Raw genomic sequence first — 25,722 nt, 5'->3', positions numbered from 1 at the left:
AAGACAGATAGGTGGTTGAGAGATCACATAAGGGAACATATCTACAGTATTAATAAGTCTATTCTAACAAATGCCCTTGCCAAGCATGTCAATCAGAATCCAGCACACATGTTTAGATTCATGGTTGCAGAAGTTATATCACATGGATCCCAGGGTGGTGATATTAGTAACAGAGTTGAGACCAGTGAGTTAAACTGGATTATTAGGATGCATGCTCATAGGGGCAATGGACCTAATGATAAGATTTGTATAAAACCAGCTCTTAATAATAGACCTTTAGGCAAGTGAGTTTTATAACATATGCATCAAACATGTTTTGTAATAATGTTTACAGTCAGGTTAGTTAATGTTTAGTTTTTATTTTTTGATGCAGGATGAAGTTTGCCTTTAAAATTCTACCATGAAATTTTACCATGTGATTCTATTGTGTTTTTAATTGAATGATGAAATTCATTGGTTGTTAGTGTCTTTAAATATGAAGTGTGTTTTACTACGAGTTTGTCTGATGAAGCAGTCATTGTGAACTGTGAAAGCGTTAACATTAAAACGTTTTACTTGGTGATATCTTCCATCTTTTATTGACGCTGTAGAATTGTATGCCTTCTTATTGCCGTGGTGCGGTTCGCTTTATTTTTTACTACATTTTTATAGTGCTGTGTCTTGCAGCCCTAATAGAAGAACCCTGTCTTGTCCTGGTTGCCTGTACTTTTTGCTTTAATAAATAATTAGTATTGAAACGGGCCTGTATGAAGCTGGGATTGGATGGACCTTTACACTCTTTAGGTAGTACAGCCACCACCGCTTTCTTCCAGGATGTTGGTTCTTCTTCCCTTAAAATATTGTTAAACACAACCTTCCAGATCTTTCAGTTTTTTCCCTCCTAGCTTCCAAACTTCCACAGGAATACCATCTATTCCTGGTGACTTTCCTATAGATTTTGTTATACACCATAATTTGTATCTCATGTCCTCCTATTCTGTTAGTAATTGAGCCTCCTCTACCTCTAGCTTGGGCATATTTAATTCTTCCATAAACATTTCCATTTGTACCTTTTCTTGTTTTCCATATTTCTCTGCTTTATGCAGACTTTCATAGAATTTCCAAAATATTTCCAATTCCTCTACAGGATCTCTAGTTACCTTTTTGTTTTATTGAAAGCTCTCAAACAAAAATACAAACACACTCCCAGTACCCCCTAAAACCTATTAATACGAACACACAATACTATGTACACATTCAAATATTGAAGTTTTACCCTCTTAATAGGAACAAATGTCCTAAACTGACAGACACACTCACAAACTTGAGTAAACCTAAAAGAAAGGTTATCCATGCTGGCTCATGGTGCAGCCTGTGCTCTACTAAGTGCTCTATGCTTTTGGCTTATCGTTATAGTTCTTCCAGCTGGGAAAATACCTGAATGCTTCTAGAGAATATTTTCTCCTAGCCATTTTTTTCTAGCCAATTTCGCTTATCAGATTGTCTCCATGGTGACATGTGGACCAGGTACAGAATTGCTATTAAGCATACATTTATTTGCTAGAAAAAAGCCTTATAATATTCAATATTCATTTTCATTGACTTGCTTTCTCTTAAATCTTGCTACTAGATCATGCTAAGGGCCTTAATCCTGTCATTTGCCCATGCAAGACTGAGACAAAGCACATTACTTTTTCTTTTGTCATGCTCACTTTTTTCTGATTGTTGAATTCTTAATCAACAAATTTCTACTGCCACACAGCCTTTAAAGTAAACATAATATTAATTTTATGTAGAATTTAATATTCATTTTAAGCCCGATGTTGAAGCAAAACTGTTTGCATATTTACACTGAAAAGCTGTTGCATTTGTTAGAAAGGAGTTGATAGCTACATTGTACTGAATGCTTTGCAAGTGGTTCATTTGGTCAATAAATTAGAAAAAAGAAAATGCAAATATGGCAGATCTATACTTTTGTCACGTTTAATCACTAAACACCTGTATGCAAAGCCAATCTCAGCAGGCAGTGTCTCTACTTCTTTATTTCAAATACACATTTGGCAGGTGTCTGCCTCAAGACATTACTGTTTAATAGGAGGTATGTTTTCCTTGGTTCCTTCTGACAGATTTCACTGCTAAAATGCAGCAGTCACAGTACAGCAGTCTTTTGTCTGATCAAGTAAGGATCTCACATTCCCATTCTCATTCTTCCCCTGGGTGGTTCCTCACCTGTATGGCAGTCGTCACCATGGATATCTTATCCCACAGGTGGGTGCAAGTCATTGTCAAGGTCATACAGTCCAGTATGCTTGGTCACATCTGAAGCTTAATCTGAACATCAGTGTTCTGGACATAAGGGCAGTCCTCCTTACCCAGCAGGTTAGTCTGCACGTCACTGTTCTGGAGGTAAGGGCAGTCCTCCTTACCCAGCAGGTTAGTCTGCACGTCACTGTTCTGGAGGTAAGGGCAGTCCTCCTTACCCAGCAGGTTAGTCTGCACGTCACTGTTCTAAAGGTAAGGGCAGTCCTCCTTACCCAGCAGGTTAGTCTGCACATCACTGTTCTGGAGGTAAGGGCAGTCCTCCTTACCCAGCAGGTTAGTCTGCACATCATTGTTCTGGAGGTAAGGGCAGTCCTCCTTACCCAGCAGATTAGTCTGCATGTCAGTGTTCTGGACAGAAAGGCAGACCTCCTTACCCAGCAGGTTAGTCTACACGTCACTGTTCTGGAGGTAAGGGAAGTCCTCCTCATCCTGCAGGCCCTCCAAGACTCCATCTCTGAAGATGCAGTTGCTGTCCATAATGACATCATGGCTCTGCTGTGATATATAAACCAGCACATTGGAACTTGTTCACAACCCCTGACTCAAAAAGCCACAAGGGTATGGGAATAAACAGTTAACCAATCACTTTCTGACTTCCACCCATATTTTTGGGAAAGCCACCTGCCTGGTGGATGGGCTCAAGTGTTGCTTACTGATGCCATATCAACCTTTCAATTACACACAAGCTCTTGGGGAAATCTTGCTGTGGCTGGTTTGCATTTATTTATTTATTTATTTATATTTGTTTACTGGGGTGGTACACTGATCTCAGTGGACCATTTGTAGGCACAGCCCTGGTAAATATGATCACATAAGAAATTAACAAAATATATTTACAGGTACAAGGCTATACAAAGTTTGGTTCAAGAAGCAGTTTACAGATGCATTCTGGACCAATGTAAAATACAATAATGTCTGTTCCCTGATTTCCAACACCACCACTAGGGAATCAGAGTACGGATAGTGGTGTTTAGAAGTAGCTTCAGTTTATCTGTGCTTTCCCCAATTTTCCGGCGTACTTAAATGTATCCAGAAAGCCAAACGCAACAAGTCTAACGTCATTGTCATAACCCTATTTTGGCCTTAACAAGTGTGGTTTCCTAAGTCCTCATTTCTGTGACTTTAGTCCTTTAGAACTCAGCTGACTCATTTGTCCAACAAGCCACACCTGGACCTTCACTCCCTTGCACTAGCCACATGGTTGTTCCACTTCTGTTGACAGCCGAGGATGTTGCATACCCACCTGGTGTCTTTCAGATAATAGACTAGGGGCCTAATCCAAGAAAAGTTTTGCAAGATTAAATACTCACTTATGTGGGTTCCTTCCAAGGGCGTTGATCACTTCTCTTTGTCTTTGCCAGCTGTCCTCGATTACGTTATTCAAGTCTTTGTTACATGCCTTTATTTCTCTGTCAAGTTTCATCTCTCTTCTACTTCTGATTTCTCTGTCAGGGAATCCACAGTCCCTCTTTGACTTGCAAGGCATTGCTTCCCTTTGTAAAGACCCAGTATCCCAATGACTTGCATTTTACATTTAGAAAAGTTAATGCTGCATTCGTTCAGACTGTCTCCTAAGGCTAAAGTATTTTGGAAAACGTTTGTGGCAGTCATCTTGCTAGAATTTCAGAACCTCAGGTGTCCACTGTCCTTACCTAGTCTTTTGTAATAATAATAATGTGGTCTTGTGGACAAGCACTACCTTTATGAGTGAAGTAGCCATGTGGCTGTCTCTCCCTCTCTCTCTGTCTCTCTCTGTCTCTCTCTTGCTCTCTCATTCTCTTCTCACAGCAAAAGGTTCTACTGGTTCAGTTCTTGGCTGGAGTGCCTTGTGTGCAGAGTCTGCATGTCCTTCCTGTGGTCGCGTGAGTTTCCTCCGGGTGCTCCGGTTTCTTCCCACATTCCAAAGAGATGCAGTAGGTGGATTGGGCACTCTAAATTAGTTGTAGGTGTGAGTGTGTGTGCGAGTGAGTGGTATGAATGAATACTGTGGCAGAGCCAGCCACCCGGTGGTGTAAACCTTGGCTCGAGATGATTGTCACTGTTGAAGTGACACCCAACCCCGTGTTGGTGATGGTCTACTTTTTCAAGGTCTTTTTTCATAATGCTGTCTATATTCCATTCTTAGAGCTGCCTAAATATCTATATGTGATCGTATCGTTAGCTCATCAGGCGCTATGTATATCGTCTGCTTCCATTTGGGCATATATTCTGTATTTTGAATCAAATATATTACTCTATCTAAGTTACATGGTCTTATAGTATGCCTCCAGATCTAGTAGTCCCAAACCACCCTCCTGTTATACTGAAAGTGTTGGCTTTTCCCACTCTGTTCTTTCTCTTTTGCTGTCTCAGAAGAAATCCTTACTGTCCTTTTTGATATTTTCTCGTATTTGATCTCTCTGTTGATACATAGAAGCCTCATTTATATAAAGAACTAGCAGGACAAAAAACAGTTTTCATAGTCTTGCCTTTTAAGCTGTTTCCTCCCATGTTTCCTTAGCTGTTTGCTCAAAATCCCATTTCAACCAAATTCAGAAGTTTTTCATCCTGTTATGATGCCACAGAAAGGGGGATTCAGTACCAAGTCACGTCTTGGGGCACAGCCTTTGTTTCTGCTTCATTTCCTATATATTCTGTTATAGCATTAAAATATTTCACTTTATCAATATCATTTTTATATCATGTTGTGGATTTTGGTAGCACATAATATTATATTATCTGAAAAAATGCCTATTTCCTCATGAGTGCTTCTCCATTTATATCCAGTTATATTTGATTGGCTTATATCCCTGGTCAGTGTCTGGTAACCAAAGAGTAAGGGTGAGAATGGACAATCCTGCCCAGCTCCCCTTGTAAGGCTAAACACTTTAGAGAGCTCAGCACCACACTTCACCCGAGCTGGGACTCCTCTCTAGATGTTAAATATTAATGTTGTCCATGTTTGTAGAAACCCAAATGGCTCTCGGGATCTTTTTATAAAGTCCCAATTTCTTCTATCAAATGCTTTTTTTATCATCTAAACCTAGTAATATTACTATGTTGTTTTATTATTATTATTATTATTATTATTATTATTATTATTATTATCATTGCTATTATTATTATTGTTATTAATTATTATTATTAGCATTGCTATTATTATTATTAATTATTATTATTATTATTATTATTATTATTATTATTATTATTATTATCATTGCTATTATCATTATTCTTAATTATTATTATTTTTTATTATAATAATTATTATTATTATCATTGCTATTATTATTGTTATTAATTATTATTATTGTTTATTATTATCATTGCTATTATCATTATTATTAATTATTATTATTTTTATTATAATAATAATAATAATTATTATTATTATTATTATTATTATTATTGTTATTATTATTATCATCATCCACTACATCCTTCTGAATGTATGAGTTCTTTTTAATAATGTCAGATGTTTGCCTAACTTTTGTACACCCGCATTGATCCAGGTCTAGTATTCTTGCCCATATCTTTGACATCCTCTTTTGCCAAGATTGTCATAAACTTTTTGTAGTCGTGGTTCAGAATTGAAATGGGGCTGTATAATCCTGGGCCAAGGGGCTTATTGCTTTGTTATAACTACCACTACTGCCTCTTTCCAAGTGAATGGCACTTCCCCACACAGAAAAATACTGTTAACCAGTACTAGTCAAACTGCTTGTTAACCAGTACGAGTCAAACTGCTTGTTAACCAGTACTAGTCAAACTGCTTGTTAACCAGTACTAGTCAAAATGCTTGTTAACCAGTACACTACACTTTTCATTGCTCCTTTAATTTCAGTTTCCATTATTTTGGTGGTAATACACTTCTTTCTACTTAAGAAGCTGTAATTGATATGTTACCATTTCCTATATTTTAAAGTGAACCTTTACATCTTGTTCATGAATTGAACTGTAATAATTCACCTTTACATTCGTAATTTTCGCTGTGTCCCCTTCTACCTTACCATTTTCATAGTAACTGATTTTAATTGTCACCCTCTCACCCTTTTGCTGCCTCAGGCATTGAACCAGCAGTTTGATTGCTCTGGGTTATTGTTAAAAAATAGTTGTTTTAAAACCACTGCTGTATGTTCATTCATATATTCAACGTACTCTTGGAGAGATATTCACTTATTTGTTTTCTGTAATGTTAATACCTTGTTTTTAAGCCCTCTGGGTACCTACTGTAGCCAAGGTTGGCATTAGACCACTTAGGTGCAACTATGCCCTGCACCTAAAGGAACCCTGTACTTTAAGGGAACAAAAAAGTCAGTACTGCATTTGCAGTCACAGCTGTGCACTTTGTGTGGCATAAACTGTAGCAGCTGCTTGTTACCAAAGTATCAAGCTGTATACTATATATTTTTATTTTATTTTATTTTACATTTGTTGACCGGGCTAGTCTAACTGGATATATGTCCATTTTCAGTAGAGGCCCGGGGAGAAAAGCTCCAAGACATATGCAAAAATACAATGTAAAAAGAAGTACAGTAAAGATACATACAAACTGAAATATAGAAAGTAGTAGCATTTAGGAAATAAAACAAAAAAGAAAAACTTTTTTTTTTGTAATAGCAATAGATAAACATTCTTATAACAATACTAACTTCAATACTAGCAATAGATAAACATTCTTATAACAATACTAACTTCAATACTAGCAGTAGATAAACATTCTTATAACAATACTAACTTCAATACTAGCAATAGATAAACATTCTTATAACAATACTAACTTCAATACTAGCAATAGATAAACATTCTTATAACAATACTAACTTCAATACTAGCAATAGATAAACATTCTTATAACAATACTAACTTCAATACTAGCAATAGATAAACATTCTTATAACAATACTAACTTCAATACTAGCAGTAGATAAACATTCTTATAACAATACTAACTTCAATACTAGCAATAGATAAACATTCTTATAACAATACTAACTTCAATACTAGCAATAGATAAACATTCTTATAACAATACTAATTTCAATACTAGCAATAGATAAACATTCTTATAACAATACTAACTTCAATACTAGCAGTAGATAAACATTCTTATAACAATACTAACTTCAATACTAGCAGTAGATAAACATTCTTATAACAATACTAACTTCAATACTAGCAATAGATAAACATTCTTATAACAATACTAACTTCAATACTAGCAATAGATAAACATTCTTATAACAATACTAATTTCAATACTAGCAATAGATAAACATTCTTATAACAATACTAACTTCAATACTAGCAATAGATAAACATTCTTATAACAATACTAATTTCAATACTAGCAATAGATAAACATTCTTATAACAATACTAACTTCAATACTAGCAGTAGATAAACATTCTTATAACAATACTAACTTCAATACTAGCAATAGATAAACATTCTTATAACAATACTAACTTCAATACTAGCAATAGATAAACATTCTTATAACAATACTAACTTCAATACTAGCAATAGATAAACATTCTTATAACAATACTAATTTCAATACTAGCAATAGATAAACATTCTTATAACAATACTAATTTCAATACTAGCAATAGATAAACATTCTTATAACAATACTAACTTCAATACTAGCAGTAGATAAACATTCTTATAACAATACTAACTTCAATACTACAACTAAACCAAGGACCGTAAGGAGGTATACATACATAAAGATGAATGGTTGTTATTAATGAGACATAGTAAAGTTAGTCTGGATTAGTACAGGAACATAACCAGTGTGTATTGAGATATAATTTGAGTTTCTCTTTAAATAGTGTAAGAGAAGACAGAGAAGTGAGATCAGTAGGTAGTAAATTCCATAGCTTTCCAGCAGTATTAGAGAACAGGGTATCACCTGCTGAGTTGTTGGATCTGCAAGTGTTAAAAATAAGTTTGTTGGATGAGCCTAAGTTTATAGGATTACTGTAGGGGGTGAAGAGACTTGAGAGTATTGGAGTATTTGAGGGTTGATAGAGGGTCTTGTGGGCTATAGTAAGCTGGAGAAATTGTAGATGGTGTAGAAACTCTAGCCAGCCAGGTTGTTTTAGATTAAGGCAGTGATGAGTTCTGAAAGGAGAGGCAGTAGCAAATTTGGCAATATTGTTATAGGATACTGCTAGTTTGTTGAGGTTGTTTTTAGAAAGATTTGTATAAATGGGTGAGGCATAGAGTAGAGTAGAGATTAGGTCAGTTCTAGCTATAGCAGCCCTAGCTACTGGTGTAAGAAAGGGTTTGATTCTATAGAGGGATCCAAGTTTCTTGTTGACTGTTTTTATAGTATTGTTAATATGCATGTCAAAGTTGAGGTTATTGTCTGTTGTTATTCCTAGGAGTTTAGTAGTTGGTCGGGAGAAATAAGAGTACCATTGTTAGATGTGAGTGTGAAATGTGTGGGTGTGGACTTACGGGTTGGTGAGAAGAGTAGCATTTTAGTTTTTTTGGGGTTTAGGAGGAGGCAATGGTGTGTGAACCATTGTTCAACAGTATTAAATGCTATCTGGGTAAGGGTTTGTAATTCAGTTTGAGAAGTAGCTGAGCAGATGATAGTAGAGTCATCCGCATATTGAATGCATGTAGTATGTGGAATTGCTAACTGAAGATCATTAATATAAATGGAAAATAGCAGCTGACCTAATATGGAGCCCTGAGGGACACCAAGGGAGATGGGAAGGAGATTAGAAAGGTTGTTGTGCCAGAGTGCAGCCTGCTGTCTGTTTTCAAGGTAAGATTTGAACCAATTAATGGCTAAGGGATCAAGTGATAGAGATTTCATTATATGTAAGAGGAGTTGGTGATTAACCATGTCAAAAGCTTTGGATAAATCAAGGAATACTGCAGAGGAAAGAATACTTTTGTTGTGGTTTTTGTTAATACAATCTGTGAATGATAACAGGGCAGTGGTGGTACTGTGATATGGTCTAAAGCTGTGTTGACAGTTGGCAAGTAAGTCGTTTTGGAGAAGGTGATTAAGCAGTTGCTTATGGATACATTTTTCCATGATTTTTACCAAAGGAGATAGCAGAGTTCTAGGACGGTAGTTAGAGAAGTCATGGAATAATGTGAGAGATTTTCCAGATGGATGGGATATTTCCTTTGTTTATTGTTCTATTGATCAGAATGGATATGGGGTAGGCAATGGCTTTAGCACCTTTTTGAAGGTATTCTGCTGGGAGTTGGTCAGCTGAGGGGGTGGTAGGTTTTAGTTTTAGGAGAAGGGAGCATATAGTGGAGGTAGAGACAGGTTGTAACTGAAATGAAGGGGGAGTGGTTGAAGATGAAGTAGGAATATTAGAGGTATCAGGAGATAGGTGGCTGGCAAAAGATTGGATGGCATTGGGTGAAGAAGGAATTAAAGGCATTGGCAGTGTGAGTGGGATTGTCGGGGTTGGAGCCTAGTGGGCTGGGAGTGATGGATTGTCCTGGGTAAAGAAGTTTGTTAATGCTGTTCCAAAACTTTTGTGGTCTATTATGATAAGTCTGCTGTGCTTGGTGGTAGAAGTTTTTTTTGTCTAGTATGATGGCTTTTTTAGTACTGTTTCTAAGTTGCCTAAAGGTTTGGTGATCTAATGGATTCTTAGTAGTTCGCCATTTTGTCCAGGATTTGTTTCTCAGAAGAAATTTTTGCCTAGTGTCATTAGAGAGCCAGGGGGCTGGTTTAGTTTTACATCTAACAGAGCATGCTGGGGCATGGTGGTTCAGGATGGCTAAGAATGTGGTATTGAAATAGGCTACTGCTTCATCTAGTGGGAGAGATTTTAGTGGTAAAATCTATTAAAATTGTTTAAAATAAAATCATGTATTAATTTATTTATACATGATTTTATTTTAAACAATTTTAATAGATTTTATATACAAAGGGTTAGCCAGAATTGGTTTTAATTCATTGTTATGGTAAATAATTAGCTAATGATTGTTTAATTAAGAGAGTATATAAACAGGAAAATGTTATTATATGTGATTCTGATGAAGTCTCACGATAGGAGACGAAAGCGCGCTCAGTCTGTTTTGTATGTGGTCAATAAATTAATTTGATTATTAATTTTATCGTATAGTTCACTCAGTTCATTCAAGTATTTTATTGTTGACGGAGGACAGCCTTTACTGTACCGAGCAGTAGAGGAATTTTGTTTGTGAAGTTAGTACTGGATTCATCAGTAACTTGTGTTTTGGGTGATTAAAAGAAGTCCAGTTAAGCATGTTTTCAACGGTATTTATGTTATTTTCTGGGGGCAAGTATAAACAAATAACATTTATGGCTTTGCAAGAGTTGATTTGAAGTTTGGAGATAAGTATTTCAACTCTGTTGTCTAAAGGTGGATTAAGGTCTATAGTGCTAACTTGTAGTTCTGTTTTATATAGGTTTGCGACCCCTCCTCCCTTTTTGGTAGTGCGATCTTTTCTTATGATATTATAACCCGGAGGGGTTATTTCATTGTCTTTAACAGTAGGTTTTAGCCAAGTTTCAGATAAGCATAGAAGATCACATTGGTGGACATCTAAGAGGGCGTGGAGGTGAGGAATTTTAGTGTTAATGCTACGTATATTGAGATGTGCTATGAGGAGAGAGTTCTTAGGCTTTGAAGGGGCTATGGAGCTAATGGTGTAAGTATTACATTTTTCAGAGGTGGGGATATGGTTTGGGCCAGGGTTAGGATGTATGTCTCCATCTAGTAGAAAGTGAGGGTATGTTATGTGTTTAGGGTAAAGGTGTTTACTAAAATTGCCTGGTAGGATTATGATATTTAGATAGGTATATTTGATGGGTGTAAGTCTATGATATTTAGGAAGAAAGTAGCTGGGTTTGTATAATATATTTAGGAAGTTTAGAGAGGTAGCTAGTGGAGGTGTGGAAGTGTATTTGGAGGGGAAGGGGTTGGTGGAGTGTAATGGTTGTTCAAAGGAGGTTAGGAGATAGGCAGTTGTGAGAGAAGGAAAAAGTAAGAGTAAGAGAAGTGAAAGGAATAGGTATGGGGTGGGTGATGTGGACATGGAATAATAAGTGAAAGGAGAATTAAAGGTGGGGAAATAGGCAGGTATAGGGAAGAATGTGTTGGAGGTAATTTGTAGGAGGAGGAATGGGAGGTGTGATTTGGTAATTAGATGATTAATGTGATTGGAGCAAGTGTTGTGAGGGTGTGGCCTTGGAGGGCAGGTGGAATTTGGGGGCAGGGTAGGGGAGTGGAGTGAGCCTGCAGGGCTATAGTTTAAATACTTCATGTGTGGCATAAATTATAGGTGCCTATAGTTTAAATACTTCATGTGTGGCATAAATTATAGTAGCTGCTTGTTAACATATTAGCAAGTTGTGTACTACAAGTTAAAAGCAAATGGCTTTCTTCATGTGGCATAAACTGCAGCAGCTGCTTGTTACCAAAGGAGCAAGCTGTATACTACAGTTTGAAAGCAAATAAGTGTTTTTTTTGTGTGGCATTAACTGTAGCAGCTGCTTGCTACAAATGTGGCAAGCATTTTTCTCATGTTTAAAAGCAAAGAAAAGTTGTTAAAAAAAAACAGTTGATTTGCCCAGGGCTATGTTAGCTATGCTGGGAGCCATGGCAGCCCCCATTGCTATACCAGTTTTTTTGTTTGTAGTGTTTGCCATTGAAAGTAAAGAAATTGAAGTCCAGTAAAAGATTAATGAGCTTGCTTAACTTTTGCAGTTGTGCCAGTGTACCCTGATTATGTTTCTTAAAAGACTCCATAGCTGCTGTTATTTGTTTATAAGGAGATCCATTGATAAATTGGTGAGAGATATCCGGTGATTTTTTTTTTTTTTTTTTTGATATTCTACGACTCGTTGTACATTTTCGCTGTTATGTACTTTTGGCAAACATCTCGATAATGTGGGTTTTGTTCAAATGAGCGTTTGCTCATTTGAAGCAGATATATATATATATATATATATATATATATATATATATATATATAAATATATACATTTGCATTTATTTGTACATCTGCGCTTGTGTCAAGGGTCAGCGAGCAGAAGACTTGTAGTTATAAGCAGATGCTTGCATCATTTTGTTTCTTCTACATCCCTATTCAGGGGATTTTTTATGACTTTCCTATGTAGGTAGGTCCTGGCGTGACATGCACTTTTTATGTTCCTAACAAATAATACGGAAATGTTGCTTCATTACTTCACATGATTTGTTCTTTGTGGGACACATTTTATTATAAATAAATAAGAATATAAATTTCATAAGGGAAAGTATCTACTAACTGAAACAATTCTGGGGTATATTTACCAGTTGTGGGGTACTTGGGAGTGTTGGTATTCCATGAATTCACTTAATATTTTGGTTTAGACTGAGTGGTTTTCCTAAAGCCAAATTAGCTGTTCATTTAAAGGTCTAGAGCAGAAATGCATGCTTTCTTCATAGCAAGCAATGTTTTTGCTTTACTTTAGTGCTGATTTGCTATGGCTACTCTATTTGCCTCCTCAGCGCTTTAATCATATTAGTAAAATGTCCTTTACAACATTCTTTTTGTTGCATAGGAATTAAAACTAGCTGGACTAATCTGATAAATACATACATACATACATACATACATAAATAAATAATCAATTTCCTTTATATGGGAATTAAAATTATACAGGCTATCCCAATATATATGTGGTCTAAACCTGAAGCAGCATGAGGGCAACTGACATTTATAAACAAGGAAACAGAAAGAAAACAACAATACTTATATTCTCAGAAGAACCAGAGATGCTGTTTTTTCTGTTAAGTGTTCTGTGTAGGTTTCCCTAAAAATATACACCTTCTATATAGCCCACCTTATCACGAAAGGGTTCGCATCTAGATCAAGAGAGGTCATTGTGCCCCTCTACTCGTCACTCATCAGGCCCATAATTGAATACAATGCCCCTTTTGGGATGTACCTTACCTGACACCTGCAGCAACTGGAGAGACCCCAAAAGTACCTCACCAAGAGGATCATGGGCTACAAACAGATGTCCTATGCAGCTCAACTAAAGAAACTCCAGCTCTACTCAGTTGCTTACCGCCTACTCAGAGGTGATCTATGCCTGACGTACAAAGCCATGTCAAACCCAGAATTAATGGACATGCTCCACCTCAAAAAATCAAAGTCCCTTAATGCTACACGCTCCAGGTACCTAAACCTCAGCACAAAAATAAATAGGACATGCTGGAGGGACAGATTCATTTCCCAGAGGCTCCCCTCACTCTGGAATAGAATCCCAATTCATGTTAGACATAGCCCCTCGCTGACCCTCTTCAAGCGAAATCTGGACACGTGGATGGGAAATCGCAAATTCACCCCTGGGATCCCTTCTGTGTCCCTGCTAGACAGAGGCACAGTAAACTAATCTTAAAAGGGTACCTTGTGACCTACTTTACAGAGGCACAGTAGGCTAATCTAATAGGGAGGCGGAAGCCAAATACACTCTGGCTAGGGTTATAAATGCCCTAGGGCAGATAGCCTAGTATCTACCTATGAACCTATGAACCTAAGTATAGATTTGGAAGAGCTGACCTAGCTTACATCTTACATGAGGAGTGCCATATTGGTAAATGGGATTTTTTATTTTTATTTATTTACTAAACTTAGATTTGGGGGATGTAGATTAGGAAGAATGTACCTAACTTGCTGACTTGCTCCTTACATGAGTAGTGCCAGATAGGAGAACAGTCTTTTTTTTTTTTGCTCCTGAAGATGTTAATGGACCTACACATCTCCAGACTAAAGTTGTTGAGGCTGGGCCTGACTGTGACTATTCCAGCTGAGGCTGGACCTGACTGACTATTCCAGCTGAGGCCTGGATCTGACTGTGACTATTCCAGCTGAGGCCTAGACCTGACTGTGACTATTCAGGCTGAGGCTGGACCTAACTGTGACTATTCTACCTGAGGCTGGACCTGACTGTGACTATTCCAGCTGAGGGTGGACCTGACTGTGACTATTCCAGCTGAGGCTGGATCTGACTGCGACTATTCCAGTTGAGGCTGGACCTGACTGTGACTATTCCACCGGAGGCTGGACCTGACTGTGACTATTCCAGCTGAGACTGGACCTGACTGCGACTATTTCGCCTGAGCCTGGACCTGACTGCGACTATTCCAGCTGAGGCTGGACCTGACCGTGACTATTCCAGCTGAGGCTGGATCTGACTGCGACTTTTCCACCTGAGGCTGGACCTGACTGTGACTATTCCACCTGAGACTGGACCTGACTGTGACTATTCCAGCTGAGACTGGACCTGACTGCGACTATTCCAGCTGAGGGTGGACCTGACTGTGACTATTCCAGCTCTCATTTTCTTTTATTATGATCACATTTCTAATCTTCACTTTACAATTAAGCCAGTCCATTTGCAACCTCTTTACTTCTTAGGTTCAAATCTAATAACATTTCAGTTAAAGTTTGATCTGTCCAATCATTAAACAGCTTCCTTTCCAGAAGAAATACTAGAAAATCCCAGTACTTATCACAATATGTTTTTACTTGCTTACAAAACTTAATTTGCAAAGGTGCATAATCTGACACTATAAATGGATATATTTTCATGGTTCAGACAATGTTGCACTATTCGTTCAATACGCAACATCTATCTAATTAGAACTACAGATTTTATCTAAATATGGTACTGTTTTGCTGACTAAGGCAGATAGAATGGTATGTTTTTTTTTAATCTGGAAAAAGGCTGCATCAGTATGGGAATGAAAGTGCTTTTAATGAAGTCAGAGCTTTTGCCCTTAATGTGTCTATAAATAGTCGCAGCATTGTGAATATCATTAGCGAAGAAGTAGAAAATAGTATCGCATAGCAAGGAATTTGCTCAGGTACTTGGATCTAAACTTATTTTTGTTCACAGGAAGAATCTGAATTTAAACTCTAGACTGGAGAATGACAACACTTTCTCTGCAGCCCAGTAGCTAACAAGACTAAGGGCGCCTTTACTTGTTGAACTTGTAACATGCATTGTTATATCCTCACTGGGTCCGTTTGAACGCCTTTCACGTGGTAAGAGGTTCAGGGCCACAGCATGTTATACCTGCAGTTCTGATGGAGTGGTACACGTGGGTACACGTGGTACTTCAGCTGCAAGGACTTCTGTGGAAATAAGGCCATGAAGAAGCTCTGACAGCAAATAAATAAGCACCATCATGCCATTCGAATCACTGACAGTAGTAATGCTGTATTCAAACAGCAGGGTGTGCTGTGGCTTCTGTAAACATGCCACTTTTAATACTTTGTTCAAACATAGCAGGGTGTGCTGTGGCTTCTGTAAACATGTCACTTTTAATGCTTTATTCAGACATAGCAGGGTGTGCTGTGGCTTCTGTAAACATGTCACTTTTAATGCTGTATTCAAACATAGCAGGGTGTGCTGTGGCTTCTGTAAACATGTCACTTTTAATGCTGTATTCAAACATAGCAGGGTGTGCTGTGGGTTCTGTAAACATGTCACTTTTAATACTTTATTCAAACATAGCAGGGTGTGCTGTGGCTTCTGTAAACATGCCACTTTTAATGCTTTATTCAAACATAGCAGGGTGTGCTGTGGCTTCTGTAAACATGTCACTTTTAATGCTTTATTCATACATAGCAGGGTGTGCTGTGGCTTCTGTAAACATGTCACTTTTAAAGCTGTATTCAAACAGCATGGTGTGCTGTGGTTTCTGTAAACATGTCACTTTTAATGCTTTATTCAAACATAGCAGGGTGTGCTGTGGCTTCTGTAAACATGTCACTTTTAATACTTTATTCAAACATAGGGTGTGCTGTGGGTTCTGTAAATGTGTCACTTTTAATGCTTTATTCAAACATCACAAGGGGTGCAGTGGCTGTGCTGTAGTTTCTGTAAATATGTCACTTTTATTGCTTTATTCAAACATCGTGGGGTGTGCTGTGGGTTCTGTAAACATGTCACTTTTAATACTTTATTCAAACATAGCAGGGTATGCTGTGGCTTCTGTAAACCTGCCACTTTTAATGCTTTATTCAAACATCGCAGGGTGTGCTGTGGCTTCTGTAAACCTGCCACTTTTAATGCTTTATTCAAACATCGCAGGGTGTGCTGTGGCTCCTGTAAATGTGTCACTTGTGTAGTTTATCATATTGATATCGATATGAGGGGAGGAGATTTAAATAACCATTTGCAAGTGAAAGACATGGGAGATGCACACAGTAATATTAGGTGCTGCTTAAAAGCTAGACCTTTGAGGTGAAGGTTTTTATTTTAACTCCAACTTTCTTTCATTTAATAATCTGTTGACAGTTTCTGAGTAACTCTTACTTAACTAGGGGTCATTCATGGGTTTGTAAGTGGGTGCGTGCACTGCATCCACTACAAAAACAATAAGAAGCACCTTTGAAATGCATGACATTCATGACTTGTGGGAGTTGTGAGACCTGGGACCTTGTATTTGGGATTCATTTACACTTCTATCATGGACCGCTTATGTTTCACTTTGTTTTATTGAAGGTTACCTCTCCAGATAAATGTTTTTGCACATTAAACAGGATTTAAGTAGCTGCGTTTGTTTTCAGTGATTTTGATTAGCTCCCTTTTTAGTTTATAGTGAGGTGATTACTAATGGGTTTAGGAGTACACTGTTCAAGCCAGAAAATTTCCATCCCTATCCATTTGGCTGCAAGTACTGACCATGGTCTCCTTTCATTGCTGTGCATTATTTTACGTCACTGCCTTCATGGAGTTTTACAAACCGATTACAAACACTATCAGCACTTCTTTGAAATAAACACCAGAACAAAAAACATTGTCTGGATTTGCATCGTCTGGGGCCTCCACAGACCAGAAGGCAGACAGCTACTTTTATTTATGTTTTATTGAATTTTAAATTTAAATGTATATATTTCTGTGGCTTTTACATCCTTGTGCTCTAATTCAAATGTAATTTTATCATCTTGTAGCATATACTGTTAATAATTAATACAAGATTATTTTTCTTTCAAAAGTAATGCCAGATTCTAATTCTTTTTATGTTCAGAATTGATGTAAAACCAGCTACCTTCTGGCTTACAATGCATGTAATACATATTTGAACTCACCCAGCTATGCTGTGATAATATCTTGCAGTTGACTGTCCTTTTTCAATCATAGGTTCATAGATTAGTACTAAGCTAACTGCCCTTGCGAGCCATTTTAAGCTTAGCCAATTATCCCTTGTGAGACTCAAACCCCGCACCTTGTGTTTGTAAGGCAAACACCTTAACCATTAGGCCACCCTCCCAACCCCGACTGCAACAGACACGGATTAGTTAGTGAAGCAGCTGACAGGAAGCCTGATTTTGCTGGTGGACAAGACAGTCTTCCAGAGTCATTCTTAAGAGGCACACTTGTAAGCCTACTGGGTTTCTGTTCTGCACAGACAGCAGTAATTGGATTGTTCATATAGCACAGTTCCTGGTAGCTTGGCATTCCCAACTCCAGCTTCACAGTATTAACACCTCAAATTGAGGCCATATCACCAAATATTTCTGATGAGAAGTACAACCACCACAAAAAGGGACTCCGTATGAGCAGACCAGCCTTTGGATGCTACTTTCCACATCTGTGTAAATACTGGTGTCAGTAACATGGGCATTTCTGTCATTAATATCCATAAGCCCGAAACAAATGTGATCTAGTTTGGGTGTAGTTATTCATATATTTGCCATAAGGATAACATATTTTCTGATAACCACTCTTAAAAAAAATCAAGAATGGGTGATGCCTCTGATGCATTAATTAAAATATTAAACAGTGACAAGTACACTGGCACCGTCACTGTACATGTGAATTGTAACGACATTGGGCACAACTGTTTTCTATGTAATGCTAGATAGATACAACTGTAATATGCTGCTGCATTACTGATGGATTATTCCACAGCTATACATTGGGCACTTTCACATCTACCTTTAATTTAAAAAATAAACATTACTTCTCATTGTGAATTTGTAATTCAACAGTGACCGGTGAGAAGGGAACTCAGCTGTCTGGAGGCCAGAAGCAGCGAGTAGCTATAGCCCGTGCACTGATCCGTAAGCCACGAGTCCTTATACTCGATGAAGCTACAAGTGCATTGGATGCGCAAAGTGAACACGCTGTAAGTATATCAGTGATACTGTAATAATTCTGTAATAATTCTGTGATGATTCTGTAATAATTCTGTAATAATCCACAACTGAGATAGCAAGCTGGCCTGACAAAAAACACTGTAAGTTCCAACAGTTTTGTTTAGTGGCATCTGGAGAGCAGTGTCCAATAGCAGATTGTGCATGTTAATTGTAGTTTTGTACAAATAAGCTGCACTGAAAAAAAAATCAAATGTTCAAAACTAACTGTAAATATTAATTAGGGAAATATTTATTTTGAGCTGGGATTTAGAAATGTAATTGCCTAAACATGGTTTAATGCTGGTGTTTGCCAAAAACAATTACTAGAAAATGGAAATCAAAATTTAAACCAACTATAACAGAATGATTGAATGTTGTAAAGGAGATAAAACAACTGGTTGCAGGATCTATCCAAAAGGGAAGAAGCACAGTACATAGAAATAAATGGAATCTGTGGTAAAACACATACAGAATAATGCTGAGGAGAAAGAGGGAAATTTCAGGAAAGGCAAGACGTAAGCAATCTATATAATGTTTTTAAACACCTTTATTGAATTATCACTTCTGACATAGGAAATTTACAAGCAATCAATTCATAATAACAAGTTCACATTTCAAACATTATACATACCATATTTTGTTCTATACAATAGAATCAAACCAGCATTACATAAATTGTTAATTTGATGCCTTCTCTTAAACTTCATTCCTTCACTAAAACATTTTGCTGCAACTATTGTTCCCACAATATCCATTTTAATGTAATTTATCCCTACCTTTTTCTAAATATCCCAAGCAATCTATGTAATGTTAAACTGAATAATAATTGTTATTACATATACATATAATGCACACGGAGAAAAATCTTTGTAGTGGTTTCTTTACTCTTTTATAATTGAATGTTCAACCATATGACCATGTCATATGTAATATGTGGTGTTAATAAAGGTGTTTAAAAAACTAACTGGAAATAGAAATCGGAGATATAGCTATATTTTAAACAACTGTCTGTTTTAGTGAAAAGCCTGCAACACTAATCCTACATCCATTATTGCTTTAGCTTTATTTTTGCTACTTACATTCTTCAGACACGTGCTGTTGGTTTCTAAGTAGTTTAGGTAACACAGTGTGTGATTTATTTGTTTCCTTTTTCAGAATGGGTCCGTTTCCCCCAGTACATATTTTCAGACTCTATCATGTTAGTATTCCATGACAGATAATATGATTATTAGGTCAAAACTAAGACATTTTAAGGCTAATAGGAGACAGGCAAGAAATGTTTTCAGACCTTTCTCCAAAGGCATTTTTACACTGACTTTGTAAATATATTGCAAATATTAGGGACTGTTGGACAGCTGGATATGTAATAGATCAACCTGCATATGGATTAGACATTCAACTAGCAAAGTACTTCCATGTGACCCATGGAAAGTCGTTGTCTGTCATACTATTTCAACTTCTGGTTTGCTGCCACACTAAATAGTGACAGGATTTACTCCCTTGTTCCCTCTGGAGTCACAAGAAATATAAATTAATTACTGCTACCAGCAACAGGATTTTGTCAGTTATCTCTTTTAAAAGATAGTGCAACTGGCTATGTCAAAGAGGAAGAAAAAGACAGTCAGGAACCCAGATAACAAAGAGGGAGATACACAGGAGAAGAATGGAAAAGAAAGAACAAGTACAGGCTGAGGTTCCAGGCCAAAGGACTGCCAAGCAAGACATTAGAAACCACAACAAACCAGATAAAGTGTACAACAAAGTGGTGAAGATGAACAACTTACTACATGAATCTATCAGTAAAATACATAAAAAAGACTAGAGGAGATGGAAAGTGTACTGACGACACACTGACAAGATGGAAGCAATGTAAAAAGTAGAAGGTGAGCATGCAATCAGATTGGCAGAGCGCGAGGGCCTCTCACAAAGAAATGATGGCAGAAAAAACGGAAATGAAAGACAAAGGGGCATAGGGAGAACCCAAGCTTCATTTGTGTGCCCAAAGGAGCAGGGGGCAAGAATTGCAGAAGCTTCATGATCAAGCAACTGTAGGAATGTACAAGTCTACCCCAGGATAAAATATTCCTAGTCGGGGCTCATAGAGTATACATCGCTGTTGACTTACTGGGTCATTGTCTCAGACCATAATAGTAAAGGTGTATACTTACCAGTTAAAGGAACAAGTGCTGTCCGAGTTGGGGAGGAGGGGAAAGATCTCAAAAGTGACCGATAAAACGATATTTGTAGACGAGGACTATTCACTGGGGACCCATTTAAAGAAGAAACAAGTTTGTTCCACTTTTCAAGAAATGCTGGGAGCTGAACTTAAGGTTTTGCCAGTTGTATTCAGTAATCTTCAAGGCATTTCTCCAATACTTCCCTGACCTTGGGCTTTCATGTATATCTGGGTATACCCTTTCCGCAGTCTAGAACTCCTCTTCAGCATTTATGGCATTGCCCCAGTCTAGAACTCCTCTTCAGCATTTATGGCAGGACCCCAGTCTAGAACTCCTCTTCAGCATTTATGGCAGGGCTTTCACTGATACCTCGACAGCAATTGAGGTGCTAGAAAAGTGCAAACAGTCTGTCCAGCAAGACACGTTGGAGAAAAGGGAAACTCGTGAGACTGGGAATGAAATACAAGGAGAGAGATGGCTGATAAAGCCCCTTCTGGTTTTCCATTGGAAAATTCAGGAAAAAAGTAGAAAATATAGAGGAATACTAAAAGAGTGAGTGTATGAGATCATCTCAGGGAAAAGACATAGCCCAGTAAACAGACAAGATGTAGAAGAAAACCAGAAGTTACATTTTTACAGTGACAAGACTCAGACTGTTTATTATATGTAAGAGACGTTGTATTGGTAACTGTGTTCTGGAGCACGCTTTTCCCAAGAGGTAGGGCCAATTAAAAGGAAAAAGTCTGTTGAAAATGTAGTTTATAACTGTGGTTTAGTAAATATTCACCAAGCACTGTAAAATGACTTTGTTATCACAAGTTCAGTTAAGAATAAAAGGTTAAAAGACAGGGCACAAGGGATTGCGGTAATATATAGGCATGATGTGTATTCAGCTATAACTGGCAGCAGGTTAGGACAAATCACAAGAACAACATGGCAGCAGTACTTTATACATGAAAGGGGGCCTGGAAATGAAGTTTGATACAAAAGTAAGGGTACGCACTTTAGGCAGTTGCAAACTAGGAGTGTGAACGTGTTTTGTGTACAGCACATAGAGGGGATGCGACAGAAAACACTATCTTAGCATAAACAAATCTGGACAAAGCCAAAAATAATGGAGGGACAAAACCCCAAAAGTAGGGACAAATTTTAAATATTGTTCTTATAAACTTAGAAAATTGCTAGAATAAAAGGTCTTGTGTTACCATACATTTTCTGAAGGATACAAAGTCTGAAATTCAAATACCTGATATTATGTGGTGAATAAAGTCTTCACTGATTTGATATACAAAGCCAGAAAATCACAAATTTTATGAAAAAGAGACCAAAAATATGAGGCAAAAATATGGACATTCTGCAAAAATCTGCAGAAATGAGAGATATGTTCAGCACAGTAAAGAAGGAGACAAGGGAAACACAAACAAGACTAAGAAAGAGACAATACAGTGAGGATTAAGATGATATATAGTAAATTACAAGGTAGCAGAAGGATTCGGCACACTGTGGAGCATTGGCTCACAAGTAGTATAGAAGAAAAAGATTTCAGGGGAGAGCAGGGTTTCATATATAAGTCATGTTTAGTGTACACTACCATTTACTTATAACATTTGTTCTGATACTAGAACACTGGACCCAGACAAATGTAAGATCCCAAGGTCAGGAGAAGACAATGGAAAGGATGGGAAGATTGGGTCGAGATGGAAACAAGCAATAATAAGAAAAGGAAAGGGGGACCACAAAGTAAAAAAAGGATGACCTTAAAGCCAACATGAAATGAAAATGAGCTAGGTGACAACAGCAAGACACAAAAAACATGGAGTGCCTCAGACAATGTGGCTCAGGAATATTAATGCCTCAGCAGACCCATTTATTCAAGAAAGAACATGAAGATGTAATCAGGAAAGGCTTCAAAGATGGATTTTATGTTAGTGCACTAGCAGGCAGGAAAAGAGTAATAAAACTGATAAAAAGAGGGGCTCCCCTACAAAAAAAGCACCGGAAAGGAGATGAAATGGGAAGACATGATGGTGAGGGGAAACAGCTTACTCTGGGATTCTGGGAAACTTCTGCATACCACCCAGAGTACATACCTTTATTATACTACTTAAGAAACCAGCAAAGGAGATTAAAAAAGGCACCAGTGATCGAGATTAAAAATAAAAAATAAGTTTCATACAGCAGAAACCCATATGGGCCTACCTTAGTGTTGGAAGCTGCACCCCTTTTTATTAATGTAATCAACATTCATGTTGCTACAGCTTACAGAAAGAAACATGCTAGGTGTAAGTCTGATGCAAGCAGTTGTCATGTTCGTTGGTGTCTGGAATACTCTGACCGATTCTGGATTTGGTCAACTTAACTTATTCCATTCATCACTGTATATATCAGGCCACACTATTTTGAGATATTCTGTGTTCGTGTACAGCTATTTAATGTGAAGTCCATTTGCCTGTGAAATGAAGTCAGGTCTTGCAGATGATTATCGTTTTGATAGAAAGGCCATATAACATATGTGTAACTTACTGGAGCTGTGCCACTTTCTGAACCCTTCAGGCAATTAGTGAACAAAGCAGTATGAATAACAACACATGCAGTGTCACACCTGTGTTCACGCATTCTACAATGGAAAATAGCATAAGAGCACACGCAGTGTCACACCTGTGCTCACGCATTCTACAATGGAAATGAGCATAAGAGCACATGCAGTGTCACACCTGTGCTCACGCATTCTACAATGGAAACATGAGCATAAGAACATGTGGAGTGTCACACCTGTGCTCACGCATTCTACAATGGAAACATGAGCATAAGAGCACGTGCAGTGTCACACCTGTGCTCACACATTCTACAATGGAAACATGAGCATAAGAGCACGTGCAGTGTCACACTTGTGCTCATGCATTCTACAATGGAAACTTGAGCATAAGAGCATGTGCAGTGTCACACCCGTGCTCATGCATTCTACAATGGAAGCATGAGCATAAGAGCATGTGCAGTGTCACACCTGTGCTCACGCATTCTACAATGGAAACATGAGCATAAGAGCATGTGCAGTGTCACACCTGTGCTCACGCATTGTACAATGGAAATGAGCATAAGAGCATGTGCAGTGTCACACCTGTGCTCACGCATTCTACAATGGAAACATGAGTACAGGAGCATGTGCAGTGTCACACCTGTGTTCAGGCATTCTACAATGGAAACATGAGCATAAGAGCATGTGCAGTGTCACACCTGTGCTCACGCATTCTACAATGGAAATGAGCATAAGAGTACGTGCAGTGTCACACCTGTGCTCACGCATTCTACAATGGAAACATGAGCATAAGAGCACGTGCAGTGCCACACCTGTGCTCACGCATTCTACAATGGAAACATGAGCATAAGAGCACGTGCAGTGTCACACCTGTGCTCACACATTCTACAATGGAAACATGAGCATAAGAGCAAGTGCAGTGTCACACCTGTGCTCACACATTCTACAATGGAAACATGAGCATAAGAGCACGTGCAGTGTCACACTTGTGCTCACGCATTCTACAATGGAAACATGAGCATAAGAGCATGTGCAGTGTCACACCTGTGCTCACGCATTCTACATTGGAAATGAGCATAAGAGCACGTGCAGTGTCACACCTGCGCTCATGCATTCTACAATGGAAACATGAGCATAAGAGCATATGCAGTGTCACACCTGTGCTTACGCATTCTACAATGGAAACATGAGCATAAGAGCATGTGCAGTGTCACACCTGTGCTCACACATTCTACAATGGAAACATGAGCATAAGAGCACATGCAGTATCACACTTGTGCTCACACATTCTACAATGGAAACATGAGCATAAGAGCATGTGCGTGTCACACCTGTGCTCACGCATGCTACAATGGAAACATGAGCATAAGAGCATGTGCAGTGTCACACCTGTGCTCATGCATTCTACAATGGAAACCTGAGCATAAGAGTATGTGCAGTTTCACACCTGTGTTCACGCATTCTACAATGGAAACATGAGCATAAGAGCAAGTGCAGTGTCACACCTGTGCTCATGCATTCTACAATGGAAACATGAGCATAAGAGCATGTGCAGTGTCACACCTGTGCTCATGCATTCTACAATGGAAATGAGCATAAGAGCACGTGCAGTGTCACACCTGTGCTCATGCATTCTACAATGGAAACATGAGCATAAGAGCACATGCTGTGTCACACCTGTGCTCACACATTCTACAATGGAAACATGAGCATAAGAGCACATGCAGTGTCACACCTGTGCTCATGCATTCTACAATGGAAACGAGCATAAGAGCACATGCAGTGTCACACGTGTTCATGCATTCTACAATGGAAACATGAGCATAAGAGCATGTGCAGTGTCACACCTTTGCTCACACATTCTACAATGGAAATGAGCATAAGAGCATGTGCAGTGTCACACCTGTGCTCACGCATTCTACTGTGGAAACATAAGCATAAGAGGACTTGCAGTGTCACACCTGTGTTCACGCATTCTACAGTGGAAACATGAGCATAAGAACATGTGCAGTGTCACACCTGTGCTCACACATTCTACAATGGAAATGAGCATAAGAGCACGTGCAGTGTCACACCTGTGCTCACACATTTTACAATGGAAACATGAGCATAAGAGCATGTGCAGTGTCACACCTGTGCTCACGCATTCTACAATGGAAACATGAGCATAAGAGGATGTGCAGTGTCACACCTGTGCTCACTCATTCTATGGTGGACACATTAGCATAAGAACACATGTAGTGCAAAACCTGTGCTCACTTGTTCTACAATGGAGACATGAGCATAAGAGCATGTGCAGTGTCAGACCTGTGCTCACTCATTCCACAATAGACACATGAGCATAATTCCAGTCAGAAAATTCTCTATCATTGTCACTAACGCTGAAGAGGAGTTGTAGACTGGGGCAAGGGTGTAGTCTGCTACAGGCCAAATGCATCATGGTGCTTGTATCTAAAATTTTATTTATTTATTTTTGGGATCCTGAGTGAGTGGTCATGATTGTGATCTTTGTCACACCCCCATAAGCTCTGTATTGTTTATCTATCTATCCATATATCCTTTGTTGACCAAATT

The 25,722-nt window shown here is 38.2% G+C and overlaps 1 protein-coding gene across 1 annotated transcript in view; it reads left to right on the top strand.

The window, feature by feature from the left end:
• The window catches only part of ABCB9 (ATP binding cassette subfamily B member 9), a 713,793-nt gene that overhangs the window by 580,337 nt on the left and 107,734 nt on the right, over nt 1-25,722 (top strand). Inside the window, exon 10 of the mRNA XM_044068918.1 lies at nt 18,289-18,425. Coding sequence (XP_043924853.1) covers nt 18,289-18,425 — 137 coding nt within the window. The remainder of the gene's footprint in view (nt 1-18,288; nt 18,426-25,722) is intronic.

The sequence above is a fragment of the Protopterus annectens genome, chromosome 4.part0 (assembly GCF_019279795.1).
Source record: "Protopterus annectens isolate FY-2018-M chromosome 4.part0, PAN1.0, whole genome shotgun sequence".
NCBI classification, from domain to species: domain Eukaryota; kingdom Metazoa; phylum Chordata; order Ceratodontiformes; family Protopteridae; genus Protopterus; species Protopterus annectens.
This window is presented reverse-complemented; position numbering and strand designations above follow the sequence as displayed.